This window comes from Ambystoma mexicanum, chromosome 1q, assembly GCF_040938575.1.
Source record: "Ambystoma mexicanum isolate Mex_15411 chromosome 1q, UKY_AmexF1_1, whole genome shotgun sequence".
In the NCBI taxonomy this organism is placed as follows: Eukaryota; Metazoa; Chordata; class Amphibia; order Caudata; family Ambystomatidae; genus Ambystoma; species Ambystoma mexicanum.
The window spans coordinates 563708828-563733204 of NC_090922.1; the positions used below are offsets into that span (position 1 = coordinate 563708828).

Genomic DNA, 24377 nt, shown 5'->3' on the forward strand with positions numbered 1-24377 from the left:
CACAAAAATGCTATCCAAAAAAACACATTCAACAGCAAGGAGCTAGAAAAAAAGACCTACACCAAAACCCTGCTACAAGTCCCCAAAAACCATTCAACCACCCTCCAGGACCTCTTTGCCTCTTAGCCTAGGAAACGTCACAAAGGAACAGTTCGTTTGCTAGGGGCTTGAACTGCCTTTAGGAGACTCTAGGGCCCAGACTAGTTGAACTTGCTCGAAATAACTCCCTGAAGCAGCCCAAAAGAGCTCTGATTGGCTGCACAAACTCGACGAATAATCTAGAGATTCAACCCCGAGATCTTGATTGTATGACCAATCGTCGTGCAAGACTCCCAAGTGTTCTGCAAACTCATGAGTGATACATTGGTGCCAAAAAATGGTCCCATTCCTCTGGCAGGGCCAAATCTTTCCAAAATGCATTGGGCCTGTTTGGTCGTTATACAGGACGTTTCTCCGGGCTTACTAACCAGCACTAACAGCAGAGGTACGCCAAGAGTCAAACTGGTGCAGCATAACGAGAGCTCATGTTAGGGGCTGCAAATAAGAGAACAGATGCCTGATGGAACGGGTCATGGGCTTACGTGTGGGTCTTCTGCGTAACATTCATGAACATCAAATGCATTACATCGTCAGACAATTTTTGTTAGCGGGACGAAATTTCTTCGTACAAAAATCACTCTTTTGTCTTGAGTATGAATGTTTTGGATCAGTGTGGGCAAGCCCAGTGCGATTTCCCAGGCTATTCTTTCCAAAAATAAGAATGAGGGTGCCAGGGCGCTGTGTATATGCGCCTTCTCATCCATTCACCCACCCACTCACGTATTCCCTCAATCTCTCGCTCACCCACTCTCGGTCACTGTGTCACATATGCACTCACTGTCCCTTTCTCACTCACTGCCTCCGGTATCACTCACTTTCTAACTCTCTCCTTTCCTCATCCACTCACTCGCCCGTGTTCCCGCCATTTTGCACTGTGATTGCAAAAGTCTCCATTCATCTTAAATTCTTCAGTCTGCCACTTTGAGCTGAAAAAAAGACAGCAGGAGAAAAAAGTTACTTCCGCAAGTGGCGGTCTTTGGAGACATGTGTTGGGAGTTCCCATGGAGCATCCAGAGCTTCCTTTTCATGTGAGGAAAGCAAGACTTTTGTTGAACGGAATACTCTAAATTCCAAAGAGCACGGTGCAGAATCCCCTGGAAAACATTTGTATGAGAATGGGGAGCACAGTGTTGGCCTCTGTTTCCTCTCCTGGCCCTAACTTGGTCATATTATGTTTCTTGGGCAAAAGCCACAGTTCCATAAGTTTTGCTCATTTCACCATCTGTTTGATATGTGGCAAAATCTCACGCCTTATCATGTTCTTGGCTTTAAATAGACACATTTGCTGGGAAGAAGGCAGCTGACCCTGGCCTCGCGCCCTGGGTATATGACAAGCCACCTGGATTGGTGGCATAAATAGGCGCTGTCTCCGTGAGGCAGATCTCAGTCCTTAAACCTACTGGACAAGATGAAGCTGGTCCTTTTGCTCGCTGCTCTCTTGGGGGCCACAGGTGGGGCACCAGGGTCTCCTGTCTCTCATCCTCTCAGATCTACAGACACACTTGTGGGGTGCTCCATTCCCACCTCTTAATAACGTGCCTTTCTCTTGCAGCGGCTGCTCCGTGGGATGATGACAAGATCATAGGGGGGTACGACTGCAAGCCCCACTCCCAGCCGTGGCAGGTGTACTTCACCGCCAGCGGAAGGCGCTGGTGCGGGGGGTCCCTGATCAACGAGAACTGGATTATATCAGCAGCTCACTGCTACAAATCGTGAGTAGACCCTGCTCCCCCGGGGGATGCAATGACGCGGAATCCTGCGTCCTCTTTAAGCTGTGTGCTCCCTGGCAGTCCACCTTGCCACAGCCCGCTTCAGAAGGGGAATGCTACTTTTAATATAGTCCTGATCTTGCTCTGGAGCAGGCCTGGGTGAGACAGACAGCTCGTTATGAAGGCATTGCTTTGGCCTGGGGAAGCCGCGCTTCCAAAGTTGGAATGTCTGGAGGGCAGGCTGAACCCTGTATCCGTACACTGACGACTGCTAAATTAGGTTTTATTACTCCCTGTTGCTTCAGTGCTTAGGGGTGTGGACTGGGAACCAAAAGGCCCTGGACATAATTTTGAAAGTGGCTCCATATTGCACATTTTCAGCAAGTCCAACCCTTTCCCTATGAGAACATTTGAAAATAAAATGGATTACCACACAAAAGAGGCCCAGGGTGCAGAGGACGACTGGGAAATCTCCAGAGCTCCTTATTGGACAGTGCACCCCTGGTTATTATTATGTATCTGGTGCTTCATAAAAGACCATTTATTATAGGTATAAATACCCAGAGTATACAATACATATTCACAGTATTGGGCAGGTTACATATATGCCATGGTCGAGGTGCTCCGGAAGGTTGGATTATAATGGTGCGCATTGTGTGCTTATAGCTTAATGGTGATATTCTCACACTTTCCAGACTTTACTTTATGGTTGTTATAAATAATCATAGAAATGTATGATGAACTAACTACATTGGACACAAGCATGCATGACTATCAAAGCAGCAAACATATGTGGCATTTGCCATCCACATTCACGCACTCAGCATTTATCACACCGCTCATCTCATCAAACAAATAGTCAATTTCTCTCTCTCCCCCTCTCTCTCTATCTCTCTCTCTCTCTCCACTCTAACTCGCTCTCCCTCTCTTTCTCTCTCTCTCTCCCCCTCTCTCTCTATCTCTCCCTTGATTCCCTCGATCTCTCTCTCCCCCTCTCATCTCTCTCGCTCTCTCTCTCTCTTTCTCTCTCTCTCTACTCTAACTCGCTCTCCCTCTCTTTCTCTCTCTCTCCCCCTCTCTCTCTATCTCTCCCTCGATCTCTCTTTCTCTTTCTCTCTCTCACCCTCTCTCATCTCCCCCTCGCTCACTCTCTCTCTCTTTCTCTCTCTCCACTCTAACTCGCTCTCCCTCTCTTTCTCTCTCTCTCTTCCCCTCTCTCTCTATCTCTCCCTCGATCTTTCTCTTTCTCTCTCTCTCCCCCTCTCCTCTCTCCCTCGCTCTCTCTCTCTGTCTCTCTGTCTCTCTGTCTCGCTGTCTCTCTGTCTCTCTCTCTCCCCTCTCCATCTCTCTCTCTTTCTCTCTCTCTTTCTCTTTCTCTCTCTCTCTCTCTCTTCCTCTCTCTCTCTCCCTCGCTCTCTTTCTCTTTCTCTCTCGCTCTCTCCCTCTCTCTCTCACTCCCTCTCCCCTCTCTCTCTCTCCCCTGTTTTCTCTTTCTCTCTCTCTATCCCTCGCTTTCTCTCTCTCTCTCTCTCTCCGTCTCTCTCTCAGTGCCCTCTCTCCCTCTTGGTGATAGCAGCAGCAAAACAATAGAGGTGATGGCTGGAAGGCTTAGAATGAATCTTAAACCTCAGGCAAATGGCCTGGGCAACCCTCCAGACCATCGTTCCTCAGCCTGTCAAGCCAAAGCTCTTGGCCAATGCTAAAATGATGGCTTTGGTGATGGCAATTTGGGGCTGTAGCAGGTGGGTTCTGCTTTCCTGTGACTCCTGCCTCTGATGCTTGTGCTAAAGTGGTGGGTGACTGAGAATCTGGAAGGGAAACCCTCTCAGGTGTAAAATTGATGCCAGACCTCTGCGGGTCAGCTCTCCATCTGGTGTCACACCTGTCTGGAAGTCCTGGGGACTACAAAGCCGCTTCTCTATTTTCAAGGGGGTCCCTCAATGTGTGCAGTGTATTATTTTAAGGGAATGTCACTCTCTCTATTCAAACACTGGCCCATGAAGGTCGTCCAGTCTCCTGGTAGCAGGGAAATTCGACAGGTGAAACGCAGGAAACGCTAACCAGTGCCACAGACCCAGGAATGGCTGTTGTTCATCCTAACAGGACTTTAATAAAAGCCGGGACTTAAGTGCTTTTCTATGGGAATTAGGACACAAATATAAGTCCTAAGGGCAGTGAAATGGTTAAAAACAGCCTCATCTGACAGCCTTGTCACTATTTTATCAAAACCCTGCTACCAAAAGTTCTGCTGATAATTGATTTCTGGGGTGTGCGGAGGGCATTATAGGATACGATGCCAAGAAAACATCCATCCAAGGAGATGGTTGCAGAACAATGCCCCTCACCGTGCCTTAGATAGACCTTCTGAAGCCAGTTTACGCTCACACCGCACGCCCGAGACTGCGAGTATATGAGGACTAGATCGTCTTGATAGACCTTGTATTTCATAGACACCGAAGCAAAGTGAGCTCGCCCAGGCCTGTTCCGTGACATGTGCAGGCGGCAGGCGGATAGGCTGACACCAGCCGGCTGCATGCGCGCCAGCTTCCTTCAGTATGCAAGGTTAGGGTTAAAGAGCTCTCCGCGGGGGCAAACACAGCTGGAAGCTGCTGCTCAAGCTGGACCTTCAAGGCAGAGGAATACCTGGGATTCGGCTTCTGCCAACTCCCCTATCATCATCACCTTGTAAGTGCCACCTGGGTCAGCTCCCCTCTGCTGGGCAAGGTGCCACATGGGTTACTGAATAGAACACCAGAATGCCCCCTGACATGTCCGTGCGCCATGGCACCATGCCTTGTTTCCACAAAGGCTGAACGGCCACCAAAGCGAATGCTCTCACCATTGCATTGCTTCAGATGTTTATAGTCTCGGAGGGCGGATGATGTCAGGCCCTGCTCTGAGCTCATGCAGAGGGGTCTTCTGTACAGATACAGTGCATCTCAAGTCACCCAGCCTGCGCCAAGAGGCCAAATGCATCCAGGGTCTGGTATCCCACATAGTCATGGCAGGCAGACAGCCACCCGTCCAGCATACTGATGCAGGAACTGAAGGAAGATGGCAGCCTGGGGACTTCTCTATGTGATGGTTTGCTTCTCGTTGTTATCTGGTTCCTTGAATCGGTTATATGTTATGTTAATGTTAATGTTAAAGGACATTTGTACCGCGCACTATCACCACTGTAGTGGTCTCTTGGTGCTCTGGCGGCTCTGAAAAGGGAGAGGGGGGGTTGAGTTAGTGGGAGGAAGCAGGGAAAATGCAAGAGAGCAGTGATGTGCTGTTGGTGGCCTCAGCCCGGTGGGTCCGTTTGCTGGGCCTGGGGTGTTTGCGGCCGGTAGTCGTGTTCTGTTGTGCACGGCTATGTGTGTTTTCTTTTGTTGTTGCAATGTAGTGAAGTTTGTGCGGTTTGTTGTGCTGTAGGTTTTGGTTGTGTTTGGTTTTGGGTTTGAGAGGTGTATGCAGAAAGGGAAGTTGTTAGTAGGGTTGGTTAGTTTGCATCTCTATCCTGAATAGAAGCGCTCGGCTTGCGTAGTCTCCCTTGTTGCGACTCTGTCCTGATCTTGGTCTGACTGGTCTACAGCTTCCTTACTCCTCTGGCCCCCACCTCTAACATGCTCTCTCGTGGCTCCCCTTATCCTCCATTTAGACTCTCGTGGTATATGTGATTTTACCAACCACAATTACAGAGTGGTACATTTCATCACGGAAAAACAATTTTTTAATTTTTTTTTATTTGGGGAGTCGGGGGGAGTCTGCCCAACCCCTTGATTGTTTACCCTTATTACGCCACCCCAACGCCATCTCGACCCACTTTAACCCCTTTACCACACTACTCTTTATTTATTTAATAAATGTTTGCAGTGTTTTTCGGTATTATGGTCCACTCTGAAATGTACCATTCTGTAATGTTTTAGATATATTGACTGGATATCCTTGGATCTTGTTTGGTTTAGTGCTCCCTGATTCCACCCTCTGTTATTCTGCTCCCCATTGACTCCACTCCATTAGACTGTGTGACATGTTGCTCCTGTTGTGATGTTTGGTTCCTAAACTGCATCCTACAACCTCCTTGTCTCCCAACATAACTGACAAAACATTGCACCACAGACCAGAACACACTACACCACATGCAACCCTCATAAACACCACACAACACAGACTTGGGATGCAAGATCTAAGACATGCCTCCACAAAAGCCTTATAACAAAGCAAACTATGCCACAGAACACCCCACACGAACACAACAATCAAACATATGAGATCTTTACCACAGAGACAACATACGCCAACACCTCAGGATAAATCGAGGCCACATCCTAACCAATCACATGCAAAACACCTGCAAGCATATGCATGCATATTCTATTTCCTGACGATCTGCACACATCAACTCAACAGCAAAACAATCTTGCACTGCTCCATGTGTGTCTACTAACCAAACCCAACATTGTTCTCCAATGGATCCGAAAGTGCCCAAGGGCCATGCAAAGGACAGCAGTCGCACTAAATTAACCAACCGACATAGCAGAATTCTTCAATCACACAGGGTGTGCCAAAGTAGCTCTGTGAAGTATCTATCTGTGCATAAAGTGGATGCTGCAATCATGTGCCATGCCCCCAGGTGAAGGAAATTGCCCTAAAATCTGGGAACACAAGAGCACTCATTTTGTTGCAATTTGTAATTTGACAACAGGTACACTGCCTTTTGCCCTGCACTTTTGCTCTGTGCCGTGCAAAGTGATTAAACGCTGCATTTATTTTCACAATTAAAATTAAACCCTGCCCAACATGCATAAAGCAGGTGGACTCCATAGGGATCTCCAGCACGTGTGAAGGCATGACAATCCATGCCGGCGCAAATGCTGGAGCATTTGTATGGCAGAGTGGAAGTAAGGTGGCGGGAACACAAGTGGTAATGTAAGCCGTTGCAGGAGCTGGATAGTCCTGTGTGGTGAGTACCCTTTAGGAGACGGTGGTATGTGTTTTCCCAGAAACTCGTAGGGAGTCAGAGGAGCTCATTTTACCCAAAAGTGTAATTTAACGGCAAGAAGCCGCCACGTGGTGACATAAACGTAGGTGGCTCCCTGCTGCCATATTTTTGTCATTTTCACAGCGCAGTTCAAAAGTGAGCAGCAAAAGGCGGCATACATATGTGTACACCTCGTTTTGCCCTGTGTTTTTGCACTCTGCCGTAGCGTGCAAGCATGTTGGGCAGGGTTTAATTGTACTTCTACACACTGCCTGCCATGCCAGCATGGCAGGCAGCATGTACAATGGTTCCCTCTGGGGTCTGGTAGCTTTATGCTGTTGCGGAAAGCTGAAGGACCCCATAGGGATCTCCAGCATTTACGCTGGATAAAAATCCATGCCGGCGCTAATGCTGGAGCACTTGTATGGTGGATAGGAAGGAAGGAGGCCAAAACGCAACTTGCTTTCCGACCCTCCTCCCCGAATATGTGGCGTGGCATGCATGGAAGGCTTTATATCCTTTCTCAAGGCTTTTATGCCTACCATTCACATTATGCCACTATACAAAATTAACTCCTTTGTGTCTTCACATTTTATTATAAAAACGTTTTTTCCTTTTTTGGCAGTTTTTTAAATTAGATTTTTAAATTAGATTTTGAAATCTTCAAGGTAGCTCTTAAAACAAAATAATGAGTACATGAACTAGCCAAATCTGATAATACAGCATTGATTTTGTTATGGTTAAAACACTTGTTAAAAACATATGAAGTCAGTGTTAATTCCGTTTCCCATGCACTATAATTACCCAAACACAAACGATGGGGTTCCATGTGATAAAATCGTGGCAAAAATTGCCGTGATTACAAAATATCGCAGCAAAAATGCTGTGGTTTTTGCGCCGCAATCCATGTAAAGGGTGCAGGGGACACCCCTGCAACCCCCAGACCCATTATACCATTTAAGGGGAGCAGGGGACACCCCTGCAACCCCCGCTCCCCTTAAATGGTATAATGGGGCTTACCTTTACCGGGTCAAACCACAGCATTTTTGCCGCGATTTTTTTTTACGGCGACATTTTTGCCACGATTGTATTACCTGATACCACGATGGGTTGTTCATTTCTACCCGACGTGTTTCCATCCATTCCCATTACCCTGAATTTCTTCAGGGGTACTTCAAACGTTGTCTCTTGAAAAGCCTGACTCTAATACTTTGGGTTGGATGTCTCTTCAAAATGTATATTGTCTATGGAGCATTTCTTTGACTATTATGTACAAAATATCAGATCTGATCGAAAGTGAATGTCACCTAAAGGGGCAACTTAAAAATAAGGACAGTCACACAATAGACGGCGGCCCTCCTAAATAATTATATTGCGTGTATCTTAGCAGACTTACTGTATGGTACTATTTGCTTGTTTTGCAGATTTGACAAAACTGAGAGAAAGAGAATTCAACTGATTACTATTTTACTAGGGACAGCTAGTGTATCTTATTGTATGTAGTATGTTCTTGAGAGCCCACCCTTGAGATTGCGTACAAATACTTCTGTCTTGAGGATTTCTAACAGTGATTCCTCCTATGTTCTGTCAGCGAATTTCCAAGGTCCTTCTCCTCATTATTCCTCCACATTCTGTATTTTTTCCTTTTTTTTAATTTCTCTCTGTGAATAGAATTATGAATACAAGTTGTATAGTTTGCTTGTGGAAGTATGTAAAAATATCAGTAACCAGTTATTTTATTGGAAACAAAACAGAGTGGTGCATAACAGAGTGGACAATAACACTGTATATGAAGGGTAGTGGTGTAAGGGGTTAAAATGGGTCAGGATGGGGTTGGAATGGCTTTCAAAGGGGGGGATTGGGGTGTGACCCTCCAAATAAAAAATAAATATATAATCAGTGTTTTCCAGTGTTTTGTCCATGATGAAATGTACCACTCTGTATTTGTGGTCGGTACGATCACATATAACCAAAATATCATCTGATTATAGAGATATCAAACAAAGGTGCTCACCTTCGGTACTGCATCCGGGCACTGGCTCCTATATGTAGTGCGGCTGCTGCTGATTCCTAGTTCAAGTATTTTCTCCATTGCAGCCCCTGTGTCTCTGGAAAAAAAGGACAAAAAACATGCGGAATAGCGCATTATCAGTTGAACTCATTAAGCATTCAGAATGGGTCGACTTCCGCTCATCTTACTTTTTAGATGCCCGACATCTTGCATCTCCCCTGTGTATTGTAGGGTCTGCATTAGAAAACTGAACTCTTGTTCTAGCATGTTCTTCTCATGAATGATTTGTTATTCATATAGCGCTTTGACGAAACCACTGTACATAGAACATACTTACATACAATTATCACCCAACGGAAGTCAGTACTCATTTATCAATCTCAGATGGATGAAAGGCTGAGTTGTCCTTCCCAGGATTCAAACTCACAACTTTGCAGATCACACACACATACCAGCAAGCAAGCCCTCAACCTGCCGAGCTATCTTACTAGCAATCTCAGGATGGCGTTATATGGAGTTTCTGTTTGGGAGCCTCAGTCATCAGTATTCACCTGGGAAACTGTACTTTCAATACACTCTCATCCTATCCTCAAAGTTGCTAGCCAGAGCTAATTCTTAAATTCTTATCTGAACCCCTGATCAAAAGGTGTTGCCCCAATCTATAGGGCTAAACTTTCTTTAGATGAAAAACATGCCCCAATTTTAGTATGTGTTAAAAAAGGAGGGAGGAGGGATTCCTCCTCCCTGTGCGGACTCCTTGTGCCGTGCTATGTTCTCACTAAGCCCCATTACTTGACTGTCGGTGAGAAATATCACTTCCTGTCCCCTCTTCAAAATCTAGCATCAAGTAGAGTCACCTTCAGGATCTGCTATTGTTTCAACTCCTGACCATTTTAATCAGATGTGGACCTTTTTGGTTCTACGCAAGAAATCATTTACTGTTGGAGCCATCAGGATTTGGTTCTTAATGCAGCTTGTGTGTTCAATTTGTCTAGTTCCACCTTCCATCTGGATTTGCCTAGATAGACTGTGCTCCATGGGCAGTTAATGGCATAGGCAACCATCTTATGGCTACAGTTAGTCAATGTAATTGCATTGGGATTTTGGACCAGCCACTATCAATCACTTTGCTTCTATGGGTAGGATGGCATGCCCCACATTGGCCACGTGGTTTATGGCCTGTCGGTGCTTCCAGACCCCTTTGCTGTGCGACAGTCCTTTCTGTTCTTGGGTTTTCTTACATCATTTTCCAGGATGTGGTGTCTCATGTTATTACTTTATTTGTAAGCCAACACTGCAGGACCTAGTTGATTTTTAACTTCCCTGAAAAACTTTGAAATCTTAGAAATATTGTTTCTGAGTTTCTAAGAAAGAAGCGTGTACGTGCTAGAACATACTGTGTGAGCTTGCATTTGAAGTTTACCATGGGGTTCCAATAAGCCTTTGTATTGTTACAAAATACTCTTTTTGTTGCATTCCTCGCCTGTTTTGTGGGGTAACCTGTCTTAGTGTGTTTCTCACCAAACTGATTTGCCTGCGTATAATGGTCCCTTTTTCATTGTACTATTTCTTTTTAGTCTAAAAAACTGTCCAAAAGGTGACCTGCCCATGATATGTTTTGATGGCATTAATAAGCCAGGGCAGCCTGGGCAGCAATTGTGACACTCAGCGAGCGACACGCTTTTAAGAATAAAATGTGCCTGTGCGCGTGAATATGGCGTGGGGCCGAGCATGAGCGAGCACCGGCTCAAATGAAGCACTAGGGTCTTCCTCGTTTTCCCATCTAATGCAGGTCGTTTGGATTCTTGTGTACAGTGGTGTAGTACAAAGATGATCTTGTCGTCTGGAACTCTGGGGAGAAAAAAGGTTTGATAGCTCCTCTGTTGGAAATCCTGAGTGGGGGCACCAGGTGGTTGGGATGGCACTTCACACGGGGCACTGTTATGAAGGAAGCAGCAAAGCTGGGTCAGTATTATTAGGAGGGGGTGAGCCCGGGATCTCCCAGCAGGCAACACACTGTGCCCAACTAAATAATGCATCCCAGCATGCCTCAATGAGTACTGGGAGCATCGTTAGCACCACCAGTACACACTGTCCCAGATTAGGGGAGTTCTGCTGGATTCCTACCTCTTCCCCCCCCCCCCCCCCCTTTGCTGCTGGTCTTCTGGTGTCACATGTCTCTTTCCCAGATTGTTCTCCTGGTTTCCTCTGTCTCTTTCCTCCTTTGCTGCTGGTCGTCTGGTGTCACATGTCTCTTTCCCAGATTGTTCTCCTGGTGTCCTTTGTCTCTTTCCTCCTTTGCTGCTGGTCTCCTGATGTCACGTGTCTCTTTCCCCTATTGCCGCTTTTCTCCTGGTGTCCTTCATCTCTTTCCCCCTTTGCTGCAGGTTTGCCTGAATCATTGATTTCATTGACTTCGGATACAGATCTTGCAGTGTCTTCTGTCTCTTTCCCCATTTCAAGTCTCTGAGTGGCTTCCGCATTTCCCCCGCTGCTGGTCCTCTGGTGTCTTGTCCCTTTACTACTTTTCCACTGGTCAACTGGGTATATTTCGCACCATGCTGCTGATCTCCTAATGTCCTCTTTCTTTTTCACCTGGTCTTCTGGTGTCCTCTGTCTCTGTCCCCCTTTCCCTCTGGTTACCTGGTGTCCTCTTTCTATTTCGTCCTTTGCTGCAGCTCTGCCTGCGTCATTGATTTCATTGACCTCAGATATATATCTTGCTGTGCCTTCTGTCTCTTCCCATGACTGCAAGCCTCTGAGTGGTCTCTGTATTTTCCCCCAGCTGTGGGCCTCCTGGTGTCCTCGCCCCTTTCCTCCTTTGCAGCTGGCCTCCTGGTGTAAGGGGTATATTTCCCACTATGCTGATCTCCTAGTGTCCTCGTTCTCTTTCCCTGTTCTTCTGGTATCCCCTGTCTCTGTCCCTTTTCCCTCTGGTTTTATGGTATCCTCTTTCTCTTTTCCAATTTTCTGTTGGTCTCTTGGTGTCCATGGTCTCTTTCCCCTTTATTACTGGTCACTTGGTGTTCTTGCTCATTTTTCCCCTGTAGGTCTCCCAGTATCCATGCTTTTATTGCCCTATGTTGCAGGTCTCATTCTATGCTGTTTCTTTCCCACTTTTCTGCATCTTTCCTGGTGTGCCCTGTCTCTTTCCCCATTTCCTGCTGGTGTCCTCTTTCTCCATCGTTTGAACACTTAATGTCCTCTGTCCTCTATATTTACCACTGGTTCCCTAGTTTTTCGGACTCCTGCATTTGCCAAAGGTCTTCTGGAGACATCTGTCAAATTCGCCGACACTCAGTGCTTCATTTTTAAATAAAGAACTGCCAGGGCTCGAATATTTTCTAGCACTCCTGTGACACTGCCGGGGTGGGGGGCACCACACCTAGCTGCTCCCCACAGTGTAGACATATTTAGGGTTACACTACAGCTCGAACCTTCTCATTGTGTGTGATGGATGCACTGACTGTCATCACTTCATAATTAAAGTGGGTCTGAGACAATAAGTGTGAGGGCTCAAAAATAAGTGCCAGGGCTCAGTCCTGGCACACACCCACACAAATTAAGCACTGCCCCCACTGCTGCCCTTCTTCTTTGCCTCTGCTTGTTGCAAATCGCCTTGGTCGTTCAAAACTGCATCTTAGCTCACTCTTTGCTTTTGCAGACCTGGGATCCTGGTGGCCCACCTTGGAGAACATGACACCACTCTGGAGGAAGGAACCGAACAGCGCCTAAAAGTAGAGAAGGCCATCCCCCACCCCAACTATGACAGCTATAGTACAGACAACGACTTCATGCTGGTGAAACTGGCAACACCTGCAAAGTTCAATGCACACGTCCAACCTATCAAGATAGGCAACAGCTGCCCGGCCGAGGGTGCTCAATGTCTGGTCTCAGGCTGGGGCAACCTCCGCACCTCCGGTGGTAAGACACTGTGCCAAATAAATGAAATAAACCAGAAAATGTACGGATCGATTCATTTTACTGCATACTACAAACACTCTGTCCCATCATGTTATGCTATTTGTGTTAGGTATTTTGAACAAGCTACACATTTACCTCCAGTTGATAACCCTACAGATCTACATTTTTTTATTTTTAAACACATCCTTAAACTATTACTCTTTATGTACCCTGGTATGCACTACATGGAATAGGAAAAGGATTGGCCGCTTGTAGTCAGACATTTCAATTAACTAAGATAACTGTAGAAGTGGTTATTGAAGAGATCAAACATATTACATGTTTGGTAGTGATCCACATGTCAACTACTCTGATCCTCAATAACAAAAGCAAACACTGGGCTGTGGTGGGTACGTCTGCATGGAACATTTAAAATATGAACTCCGCATATGACAAGTGGTGGGGTGGGCTTAGATAGGGTTTTTTTGGAGTGATAGGCGGGTTGTGAGACGGGTCGGCTTCTGCCAGGGTTGGGGTAGGATTTGATAGAGTAGAAATAAACCTCTGTTAGAATTGAGCTAGACTGGCGGTTGGATGAAGTTATCCTAGCTCTAGAAAGACGAGAGTCTTTTGGTTGGGTGAGGAAATGATGGAGGTGGCATGGGATGCAACTATTACCAAGAGGGAGTACAATTGTCGGGGTAAAGTGAATAGGTTGCTGGTAGGAAAGTTAGGCCGCAAATGGGTAAAGGTTAGAATGCTGGTTGGATGAGGTTACCGTCCTAGTGGGATGATGTAAGGATGCTGGAGGTATGGTTTAGGCTGTAGGTAGGATGGATTTGATCTTTTGGACTCGGCTGTGCTAGACTATCTGCTCTCTTTATGATGGAGTTAGGATGCTAGCCAGGTCAGATAGGTCATACATTTGATGGATGAAGTTAGGATGCCAGCTGGTTGGTATTTGGTTGGGTAGGGTGAAGTCAATATGATGGCAGAGTGGGGTTACACTATTGAAAGTATGTGGGTAGGAGGATGGTGAAATGCTTTGAGGTTTTTGATGGGCTCAGAATGGTCGAAGGACAGGATGTATCTGCTGATTGGATGGGTTGGCTGATGACGGAAAAACAATGAAATAGCAGTTGTATGGTAGTAGGCTGCTGGTGGAATGGTGTTAGGTTGCTTTTTGGAACGTGGGATTAATCACACAGTGGGGAAGGTTTAGATCTTAGTTGAAAGAGTACAGCTGCTGGTATGTTTCGATTTGGCTGCTGGTGAGATGTGTTTTGGCTAATAGTGGGTATTACACAGTAGTGGGTTGGAGTTGAACCCCTGGGCAGATGATTTTCGGATGCTGATGGATTAAGGTTAGGCTTGTAGTGAGATGTGATTAGGCTGCTGGTGGTGTGAATGGGTCAAGCTGGTGGTGGAATGAAGCAAGTCTCCTGGTAGCGTAGAATTAGGCTTGTACTGAAATGCGATTAGGCTTTTGGTGGGATGTAGTTTGGAGGATGGCGGAATGGCGTTAGGCTACTGATGCAATACGATTAGACAGCTGGTGGAGAGATTGATTTAGACTTCTGCTAGAATTAAGTTAAACTGCTGCTGCTGAAAAAGAGCAACTCTGCAATTAGGAAAGGGGTGAGTCTGCTGGTAGTGTGGATGTACATCAAGTGTGCGCATCTTTTTTCAAATGCAAGACCCAGAGAAAAATGTGCAAAATACTTAATATGGGCTAATATACAGATCACTTTCAACGCAGGTTTAAGATTAATCTTCCAATACCAGATTTTAGACCGTGTAGAAGCTTAGGCCAGCCATATGAGAGTGTTTATACTATATTCCATATAAGTCTTGAGAGTTAGATGGAATGCATAATTCTTGTGATTAAAACATTGAACGGAAAATTATAGAATGGCTATTTATTAAATCGTAAGTATATAAAAATATAAAATACAAAAATGTAATGGTTTATTCAGAATTAAACTGTCATTTAATGGCTCTTCTAAAACCATAATGGTTCAAATAACACCTACCTCGCTTACCTGCATCCTATCTGATTGTTTTTAAGCAAACTTCTTGGGTTAAACCCCAAGTTCTAAATTACTCTCACCTAACCCCGACCAAACAACACAGTTTCTGGTTTTCTAAACACTCTTGATCGTTCATGCAGCTTCTGACAACTTTTTTGTTCTACATTTTCAAAAATCTTTATTTTGTGTTTTTCGAGATTTTTATTCAACGTCTTTGACGGGGTCTTTGAGCATTCTATCTTTTCTAATCTATGTTTTGAGTAGTTGCCGGTGTAGCGCTGAATCTCCCAATGGCTAAGCCATCTCTTCTTTACAGAACAGGTCAGGGTCTTAGTCTATTCGATTTCACAAAGAGATCCTTCACAGGAAGGCTTTCCACACCAGTAAAAGATCGCCTCGTAGGTCTTTATTGAGTTATCAAGAATCGTGTGCATATCTGGCTTCCCATACAATAGACAGGTTTGTGCCAACTACGCAGTCTCCAGTGGCGCATTATAAAACACCAAAATAACTAAATGAAATAAACTAGTAAAGTTTCTGTTTTCTGTCTTCCTTTCAGTTAAGTACCCTGATGTCCTGCAATGCCTGGATCTTCCAATCTTGTCCACTGGCAGCTGCAAAAACTCATACCCTGGCATGATCACCAATAACATGTTCTGTGCTGGGTATCTAGAAGGAGGGAAGGACTCCTGCCAGGTAAGGCAACACTTCTTATGCTCATCACAAGGATCTGCCATATCACCTACACCATCACAGTCTTTCACACTACCATGTCATGGGAATATCCTACTTCACACTGCACACGAGCATCTTTCTTGCCATACACTTAATGAGCATCTTCAACATCTTCCGCATCACCTTCACTAGGAGCAGCACCTTCTCCTCGTCATCACAATATTGCATGTAATGATTGAAATGAATACACGCTCACTCTGGTGCCATTTATAACAGCAGAGTGTGAGGGGTCCAAATGCCCCAAATGCAACTGCATTTCATAGGCCAGACAGGAATAGTCATCCAACTTTATATTCAGGTGAGATAGGACTCTTTTCCAAGGGATGAATTCATGGATCTGTGCATTTCCTGATGCCCAAGTACTTATGAGTAATCCTGCATCATAAGACAACCTCATCTTTCCCAAACCTTGCTGACAATCCTCTAAAAACATCCCCTGCATTGTTCATTCAAGCAACTTGAGTGGCCTTCCTTTACATTAAACCACAATACCTATCCCCAAAGCCATTTTTAGTGCCAGTGATGGGATGCAGTATTAGCAGACAATGGAAAAAGAGTATTTGTATGTGTGCATCGGAGATTTAAGCAGAGGTTTGAAAGGAGTTTCTCCACATTTTAAAGCACATTCAGAATTCACAAACAGGCTGCCCTTTGGAATGTACAAAAAACAAAAGCATTGCACTTCACCTGTTTGGAACAGGTTCAGGGGGATGTATAACGTGTGAGGGATTCGGCCATCCGCATGGGGAGTGTGCGTTCGCCTAGATTGTTTTGAAATTTTGTGCACATTTTCCTATGCTCGCCGCACAACAAACACATAGTCAAGTGTACTCTGGGGGACACAGCCCACAGACGCAGTCCTCCCTGTCACATTTAGCTGGAATGTGACAGCCAAGGGTACATCAAAGCATCTCAAGAAGGGGGAAGGGAACACCTTCCTACTGCCATGGCCAGCCTAATTAAATATTAAATGCTTCATGAATCCGCCCTGTTCTATTGTCTAAGTTCTGTGTGGTGGCATCACATACTGTTGAGAGATAAATGAAAGCGGGTCTGCAAAGAGGCTTGGTCACAGAACTTGAAGAACTTGAAGCTAGCTCCCACCCCTCTGTATGAAGGGCAGTGAATATCATGTCTGGGACAACTGTTTACAGTAGGCAACCCCTGCAGGGAACCCCCTTTCAGAGGGAAGAAGTATGTGATTTGATGGAGACAAAAAGTCTGTTCTCGCGACAAATTTCTAGGGAGACCTGCGCTTTGATCAGGAGTCACAGAGAGCTCAATTAACCAGAGAGACACTTTGATCCACAACAGACAGGCAAATGGGTGGGACTTACATGTTGTCACCCCTTACTTTTCCTGTTGCAAAGCACTCTGGTTATGACCTCACGCATCACAGATGATTTTTGGTGGGGACCCCGGATTTGGTCATTAAGGGAGGCTTAGCCTGCACCAATCACTGGGGCCCATTTGGCTTTAAAAGAGGGTTGAACCCATCTTTTGGGAGCTCATCCGATGACTTCAAAAGGAGTAACACGAAGAACTCATTTGGACTGTGGCTGAACATACAGTCGGCCTAAAAGCTTCCGTCAGTGAAGGAAGGCCAGGATTTTCAAGAGGGAAGCAAGAGCTTTCCTCCAAATTTCTCCAAGGGAACAGAGGGAGATCCCAAACTCAGAGGACCCATCCAGCAGCTCCAGAACAGGTACACAGCCATCACATAGTGTGCCCTGCTAGTTTCTGCCAGCAAGCTTCCTAGGTGGGAAGTGCCAGAAAGTCTCTGACCAAAGGACAAGGTTGTTGCCTGCAAACACTCTCCTCAGCTTTGGGACGTCCGCCTAAAAAGACGGCACATGCCCAACGAAGAAGGAGGTGCCACAACAAGCAACAACCAGCGTCCATCTTTTAAGGACACTTTCGAGGCAGTCGAGCCCTCGAACCGCACCAGGCTGCACCACTGACTGGCCACTGGCACAGTCCTCCTGTCATGTTCAGCTGGAATGTGACAGCCACAGGTACATCAAAGCATCTCAAGAAGGCAGTAGGCCACATCATTCTCTGGCCATGGCCAGCCTAATTAAAATAACAAAGGCTCCATGGTTCCACCCTGCCTATTTTTAAGTTCTGTGTGCTGGCAGTGCATACAGGTGAGAGTTAATTGAAGCAGGCCTGCAAACAGGGATGTTCACAGAAATAAAAAAAAAGGGCAGGCAATCCCAACACCTTTTCGATATGCAATGTGTCAGCTTGAAGCTAGCTCCCACCACTCTGTATGAAGGGCAGTCAATGTCATGTCTGGGAAGACTGTTTACAGTAGGCAACCCCTGCAGGGTGACCCCCTTTCAGAGGGAAGAAGTATATGATTTGATGGAGACCGAAAGTCTGTTCTTGCCACAAACTACAAGGGAGACCTCCGCTTTCATCAGGAGACACAGAGATCTCAATTAACCAGAGAGACACAGAAAGATGGGTGTTACCTAGTAATAGATGTTTTCACCCCTTAGCTTTCTTGTTGCAAAGCACACTGGTTATGACATCACGCGTAACAGAAGATTGTTGGTGGGGACCCAGGATTGTTGAATAAAGTAGGCTTAGCCTGCACCAATCAACGGGGCCCATTTGCCTTTAAAAGAGGGTTGAGCCCCTCTTCCGGCAGATCATCCAACGACGTTGAAAGGAGTAAGAAGAAGGACTCAGTTGGACCATGGCTGAAGGTACAGTCTGCCTTACAGCTTCTGCCAGTGAAGGAAGGCCAGGCTTTCTAAGAGGGAATCAAGATCCCTCCCCTATGATATGATATGGCATTTGTATGTAACACGCCTATATACAGGTTCTTCAATGTGCGAGGAGGCAAGGATGGGGGAACAGAGGGAGGACAGTGACAACGATCTTACTAGGCCAAGTGACATTGAGATCGCGCAAGTGCGGGGGAGGTGAGGGGAAAAGCGCCAGGGGAAAGGGGAAGGGGCAGTGCTGTACATGGCATCAAAACAATAACAAAAAGTGTGGCCAACAGGTGGCAGGTGTAAGGTTAAGTGCAGACAGCAGGTGTCCAAAAGTGCAGGTAGGGGGACTATAGGGTTACAGATACAGACCAAGGGTTGCCGGGAGGCAGTGCGGGGGTGCAACTGGGCGGGTAGGGACCTGGGCCCAAAATCAGAGGGTAGCCAGGTGACCAGTGCAGTACCAGACAGGAAATCCTCAGGGGAGAGGAAGAGAGAAGGCAGGAGCAAAGAGGAAGGTCTTGAGGTGCTTCCAGAACCGGAGATGGTTCTCCTCAAGTTTTAGAAAGGCAGGGAGGCTGTTCCAGAGGGAGGCCCCAGCCGAAGAAAGCGATCTACAACCAACTCGTTGCTGGAGAAGCGACTGACCCTGAGGGAGTTGGAGGTGGCGGAGCAAAGAGCCTGAGTACGAAGGTATTTACGAAGAGATAGTTGAAGGTATTGAGGACCCAGGCTCCAGAAGGCCTTGTGGGCAATGCAGAGGGTGTTGAACTTAATCCTTGCAGCCACTGGGAGCCAATGCAGAGATTTCAGGGCTGGAGAGATACGATCCTTGGGCTTGAGGCCAAGGACAAGTCTTGCAGTCCTGTTCTAGATGATTTGCAGAGGGCGGAGAGTAGAAGAAGGCAGATTTAGGAGAGGCTGTGGCAGTAGTCCATTCTAGAGAGAACAAGAGTTCTAGAGACAGTGAGCTTCTGGGGGAAGGAGAGGAAAGGAAGAATACCTCTGAGGAGGTGCAGTTGGTAGTTTGACTTCTTAGAGATGTTGGAGATGTGAGGAGAAAAGGAGAGTGTGGAGTCGAAGATGACCCTGAGGTTCTTAGCCTCACAGATGGAAGCAGGGAGAGGGCCAAGGGAGGCCATCCAGAGAGTGACAGGAAAGGAGGGTTCAGGTGTGCCGATGAGGAGAATCTCCATTTTACTGGCATTAAAATAGAGAATTTTGGTGGCACACCACTCCTGGATAGCAGACAGACAGTCAGAGATGAAAGAAGGAGAAGAGGCTGGCAGAGGGCAGCCTGAAATCGAGCTGAGTGTCATCTGCATAGCACTAAAAGTTGGAGCATAGAGCGGCAGTGCGAGGGGCAAGAGGTGCCAAGTATTGGTTGAACAGCCAGGGAGAGAGGTTTGACCCCTGGGGAACACCACAGGTAGAGACTGAGATAGAGGAAAGGAAGAACCCAAGTTGGATCTGGGAGGTTCGATCAGAGAAGAACGAGGTCAGCCAGACCAGGGCCTGATCAGTGATACCCAGATTATAATGGAGATGATTGAGCAGGATGGCATGGTTGACCGTGTCAAAGGCAGAAGAGAGATTGAGTAAGATGAGGACAGAGGGGAGATTAGAATCAAGGTTAGAGAGCAGGTCTTCACGGATGCTCTGAAGCCAGACAGATGGTCATGGAGACAACCACCAGATTCAGTGTGAAGATTAAGCAGGGAGAGGGCCAGCTTTTCCAGGAGTTTGCCCAGGAAAGAAGTGATGGAGATCGGGCAATAGTTAGCCGGGCAGGACGGGTCGGCTGAGGATTTCTTGAGAAGAGGGTGCACAAGAGAGTGCTTCAGGGGGGAAGGGAAGGCTGCAGTGGTGAAGGAGTGGTTGCAGAAGTCAGCCAGGGCAGGAGCAACAGTGTCAATGTGGCCCTTGGTGGTTTTGGAAGAACAGGGAAGAACCTGTTTTGATGAGACTTTTATAGATCAGACTTGTCTAGAAACCTTGTCTGGGGAGAACAGAAGAAAGGAAAAGAAAGAGGCAGGAGAGGTGGCCACAGTGGTGCTGGAGGTACAGGAGAGAGTAGAGGGAGGAGACCGAGGAGAGCAGGAGTGGGCGGACAGGATGTCCTGGGTTTTAGAGATCAAATTATATGATAGGTTATTTATAACGCACTTAGTACCCAGAGGTTTCTAAGCGCGGACCTGTGGATCAAACCTGTGTTGCTCTGTGTTGTCTTGCGTTCAAGGCGAGAACGTTGCCCCTAAGCTATCCTCCCGAGATGTCAGGGCCGTGCCTAGGGCCTGGGAGCGGACGTGAGAGGTAGAAGCTGCAGCAGGACTGGCCAGCTCCTTTCAGATTTTAAAGAGTTCAGCCAAGTTGTTAGATGCTGCATAGATGCGGGCTTGGATGTGGGCTCTCTGCTTAGTGCGGACAGAGAGTCGGTATTGCCTTTGGAGCAGGCGGCAGGCCAGTTTGTCAGAGGATGCACAAGAAGCTAGCCATTTCCTCTCAGCCACCCCACACTTGCGTTTAAGGGTGACATGGTCTGAGTCATGCCAGGCGTTGCACTTGGCTTTGGCCTTCAAGCGGATCCTCATGACAGGGGCAAGAGCATCAAGGGTATCAGAGATAGAAGAGTGGAGCATGGAAAGGGCTGTGTCGGGATGTGAGTCAGCCAGAGGAGGAGGAGGGGGAGAGAAAGTGTCAGTGAAAGCCTCAACTGTCACACGCTTCATGGGGCCGATGACCAAGAAGGTAGATGGCAGTGCTGGAATTGGTTTGGCCTGAGGTGTAGAGAAGGAGACTTGAGTGGTCGAGGCGAGGAGGAGAGGTCCACCCACTCAGAGAGGAAGGAGGTCATATGAGCAGGTGGCCGATAGATAGTAGACACAGTAAGAGAGTAGCCAGGAGAGAGAGAGAGTCTGCAGACAAGGCCTTCAAAAGAGTAGTAGGCCTGCATAGGAATGATAGGAATGACAGAGGCAGGAATACACTCCGGGAAGATCAAGGCTACACCCCCTCGGGAACAGTTGGATCTGTGCATGGAGACGGACATCTCCCAGGAAACATAGGGAGATACCAACCTCAGAGGAATAATCCAGCAACTCCAGAACTGGTACACAGCCAGCACACAGTGTGCCCTGCTATTTTCTGCCAGCAAGTGCCCAAGAGCCTCTGAGCAAAGGACAAGGCCGTTGCCTGCAAACACTTTCCTCAGCTTTCGGCCATCCACCTTAAACGATAAGACGAGCTCTGCGAAGAAGCTAGGGGGAGTGCCACAACTAGCATCAACCAGCATCCATCTTTAAAGGACATTTTCGAGGCAGTCGAGCCCTCGAACCGTGAGCAGTTGCGCCACTGACTGTTGTCACACTGCTGTCCCTAAAGTCAACGGAGATGCCTCGACCAGCATTCCAGATCTGCCAACCAGCAGAGAGACAACGATTCTTGACCCTGAGCTGCCGTGTAGGCCAGCCTGTAGCCGCCAATCCAGCCTTGCTTGACGAACTGCTTGCCGCCTGATACCACCAGCTGTCTCCCATCTTCACAGGAGCTGCAAAGCATGCTGGAACCAACTTGACACTGTCAAGCATCAAGATCATCTCATGCACCGGCATATTGTGGTTCTGTCCCCCTGGTCCTTCACCAAAAAAACCCTAGTGACATTTATAAACCCTTGCTCCCTTGGTGCTGAAACCAAATAACCTTGAACAGTTAAGACTGATTGCTTTACTGACTACCCTCTTGTCAGTATCCAGAGGGCATACCTTTCCTTCGTGAAACTGTATGTCCTCTTTGTTCCTTTACAGGGTGGGTTGTATTTGTAGTGTGGTAGAACTGTCTTTTGTAATAATAATAAAGTAGATTTTTTTCATACAACCTTGAATGGACAGTCCCTTTTATCATTGAGTAATAATTGTATTTTCGCTGTGTTGCAATTCACCAACGATCCACGACCTTGCGTAGATAAGCCTGCTGTTCCGCCCATGTTACTAGAAATTGGACAAGCAGGTTTATAATGTAATTGTGTTTCCAATCGGTTTGTATCCCTTCTGGTCTGCTAGAGGTGTGGGGCTGATTGATGGTTTAGAAACTGATAGTCATCCCTGGACCACTGGTGCCTCAGAAGTTGATTTGTCACATTGTTTCCCCGAAGTCCTTCCCAGCAGCATTGGGACATTACCCGTCATCGGTTGACTGTGTCCTTGATCACCCTTCCAAACAGTTTGAGGGCACAGATGCTAAGTGCAACCACTTTATCCCCACTGCCCTGAGCAATGCCTGAGGGCAACCCACTTCTAAGCAATGCCTGAGGGCAACCCACATACACTGAAGGCTTACCCAATGCTCTGCCAACAAGGGTAAGTGCATTACCCCTATATGCCCCCAGGGTATCCCCATTGTCCTTGCCAGCAGCCTGAGGCCATTACCTCTGTAAGGACGCATTGTGTCCTCAATGCTCTTGCCAACACATTGAGGGCATTGCTCTGCCTCCAATGCATGCGTTTCAGAGGGCCACCTATGGCCTTGCATATCTAGACTCTTTGCTTAACCAATCTCAACTTAATTTCTCTGTACAAAGTTAAGTCAGTAGCTACCTATAAGGTATCCTTGCAAATTCTTGCTTAAAGTGTTACTTGAGTGCTTCCTCGCAATGTCTTTGGTTACAGCTTCTCTTCTGTGCTGTGTCCTCTGTAGGGTGACTCCGGGGGACCCTTGGTTTGCGGAGATCAGTTGATGGGTGTGGTGTCCTGGGGATATGGATGTGCACAAAGGAACTATCCTGGGGTCTATGTTCCTGTCTGCAACTACATCTCGTGGGCAGAAGAGATAATGGCTCAGAACTGAGGAGATTCAAGCCCAACGCCACACAGGAGAAGGGTGGTGGCCCAGGCACAGCTTTGGGCTCTCCATGCCATCCAGCTCAATTAGCTGTGGTTGATGTCCTTTACTCCCTTGCATGTACAGGAATCCATGCATCTATGTGTAAGAAAAGCATGTCAAATCATTAAAAAATGTATTTTCCAAAAAAGAAAAATCTGGAGCAAAGTGTTTTATCGCCTACAGAACATGTCAGTGATGAAATATAAATATATTTTTTATTTGAAAACATTATCACAGAATGCACATTAAATAAATATATGGAATACTGGCTGCTGGATTGTTCAAGCTATGCTTTTATTTTGTGCTTAGAGCAGAGGACTAAAGAAGCAGAGGCCAAACCAAGGCCCAGCACTTAGGAAATAGAGGCAGAGTTAAAATTGCGACTGCGTCATCCACTTTTGTAAGAATTAGATTCTTATTACACTTCCTAGCAAGTCTGGTCTGTAAAAGTTGTGTCGGATACATGCCAGCTCAGTTCATAAATAGTTGTGTGTACACCTGGGAAGGATATGATATGATATAAGTCGTTTATAATACGCCTGTACACAAGTGTTTCTGAGCAAAAACTGCAGGATAAGGTTAAAAAGAACTTTATTTGAACACAGACAACGAAGGCACGCCCCTGCATGCTCACAACAGAATAAAATACAGTCCGCTAGGGAAAAAGGCCCAAGGCAGTCTTGCAAGGATAACAACTATTTATTTCTACACAAATAGGAATGCATCAGCAAAGAACTCTGCTGCCACAGAACGTTCTGAGGTTCGTGGACAAGTGCAGTAGATTATATGCACAAACAGTGTCACTAACAACTTAATCATACATAGTACAATACTACAATGTGCATTGCAGGAGGACTATAGATGTTGGGCCTGCTCCATATGCCAGAACATTGGTCCATATTAATCTGTCCATCTTTCTTCACGTCAGTGCTTCTGGGCTCTTCATCCGCAGTGAGCTGACCTGACAATTAATTAGCATTTCTGACACATAATGTTATTCTTATGATTGTAACAATGCACCTGGAAGATACAGGGATGGGCTCGGGGGAGAACTGAGGTCACACTAACTCACACACACACCACTCACTCCCAGACAGATCACAACCTTAGTTTTGGGCTATAATTCTGATTCCATCCTGCACCGCGCTGCACAAATCATGTGACCCATTCCTGAAGGGGCGATAGCCATTCCTTCTTATTTTAGTGATCGATCGAGGGGTGCAAAGGTTTTATGGTCAGTGGTCTGGGTTTGGATGGTGCTTGAGGCATGCGAGGGTCATGGGATGAAAGCATGGCAAGGCTGTATTTCTCATGTGGATATCG

The 24377-nt window shown here is 46.6% G+C and overlaps 1 protein-coding gene across 1 annotated transcript; it reads left to right on the forward strand.

The window, feature by feature from the left end:
* The first annotated feature begins 1485 nt into the window (after window positions 1-1485).
* LOC138521717 (trypsin-like) lies at window positions 1486-23196 on the forward strand. Its single transcript, XM_069634742.1, has 5 exons — window positions 1486-1550; window positions 1652-1811; window positions 12450-12709; window positions 15278-15414; window positions 22869-23196. The coding sequence occupies exons 1-5, from the start codon at window positions 1508-1510 to the stop codon at window positions 23016-23018; spliced, it is 750 nt and encodes a 249-aa protein (XP_069490843.1). The 5' UTR covers window positions 1486-1507; the 3' UTR covers window positions 23019-23196.
* Window positions 23197-24377: the final 1181 nt, after the last annotated feature.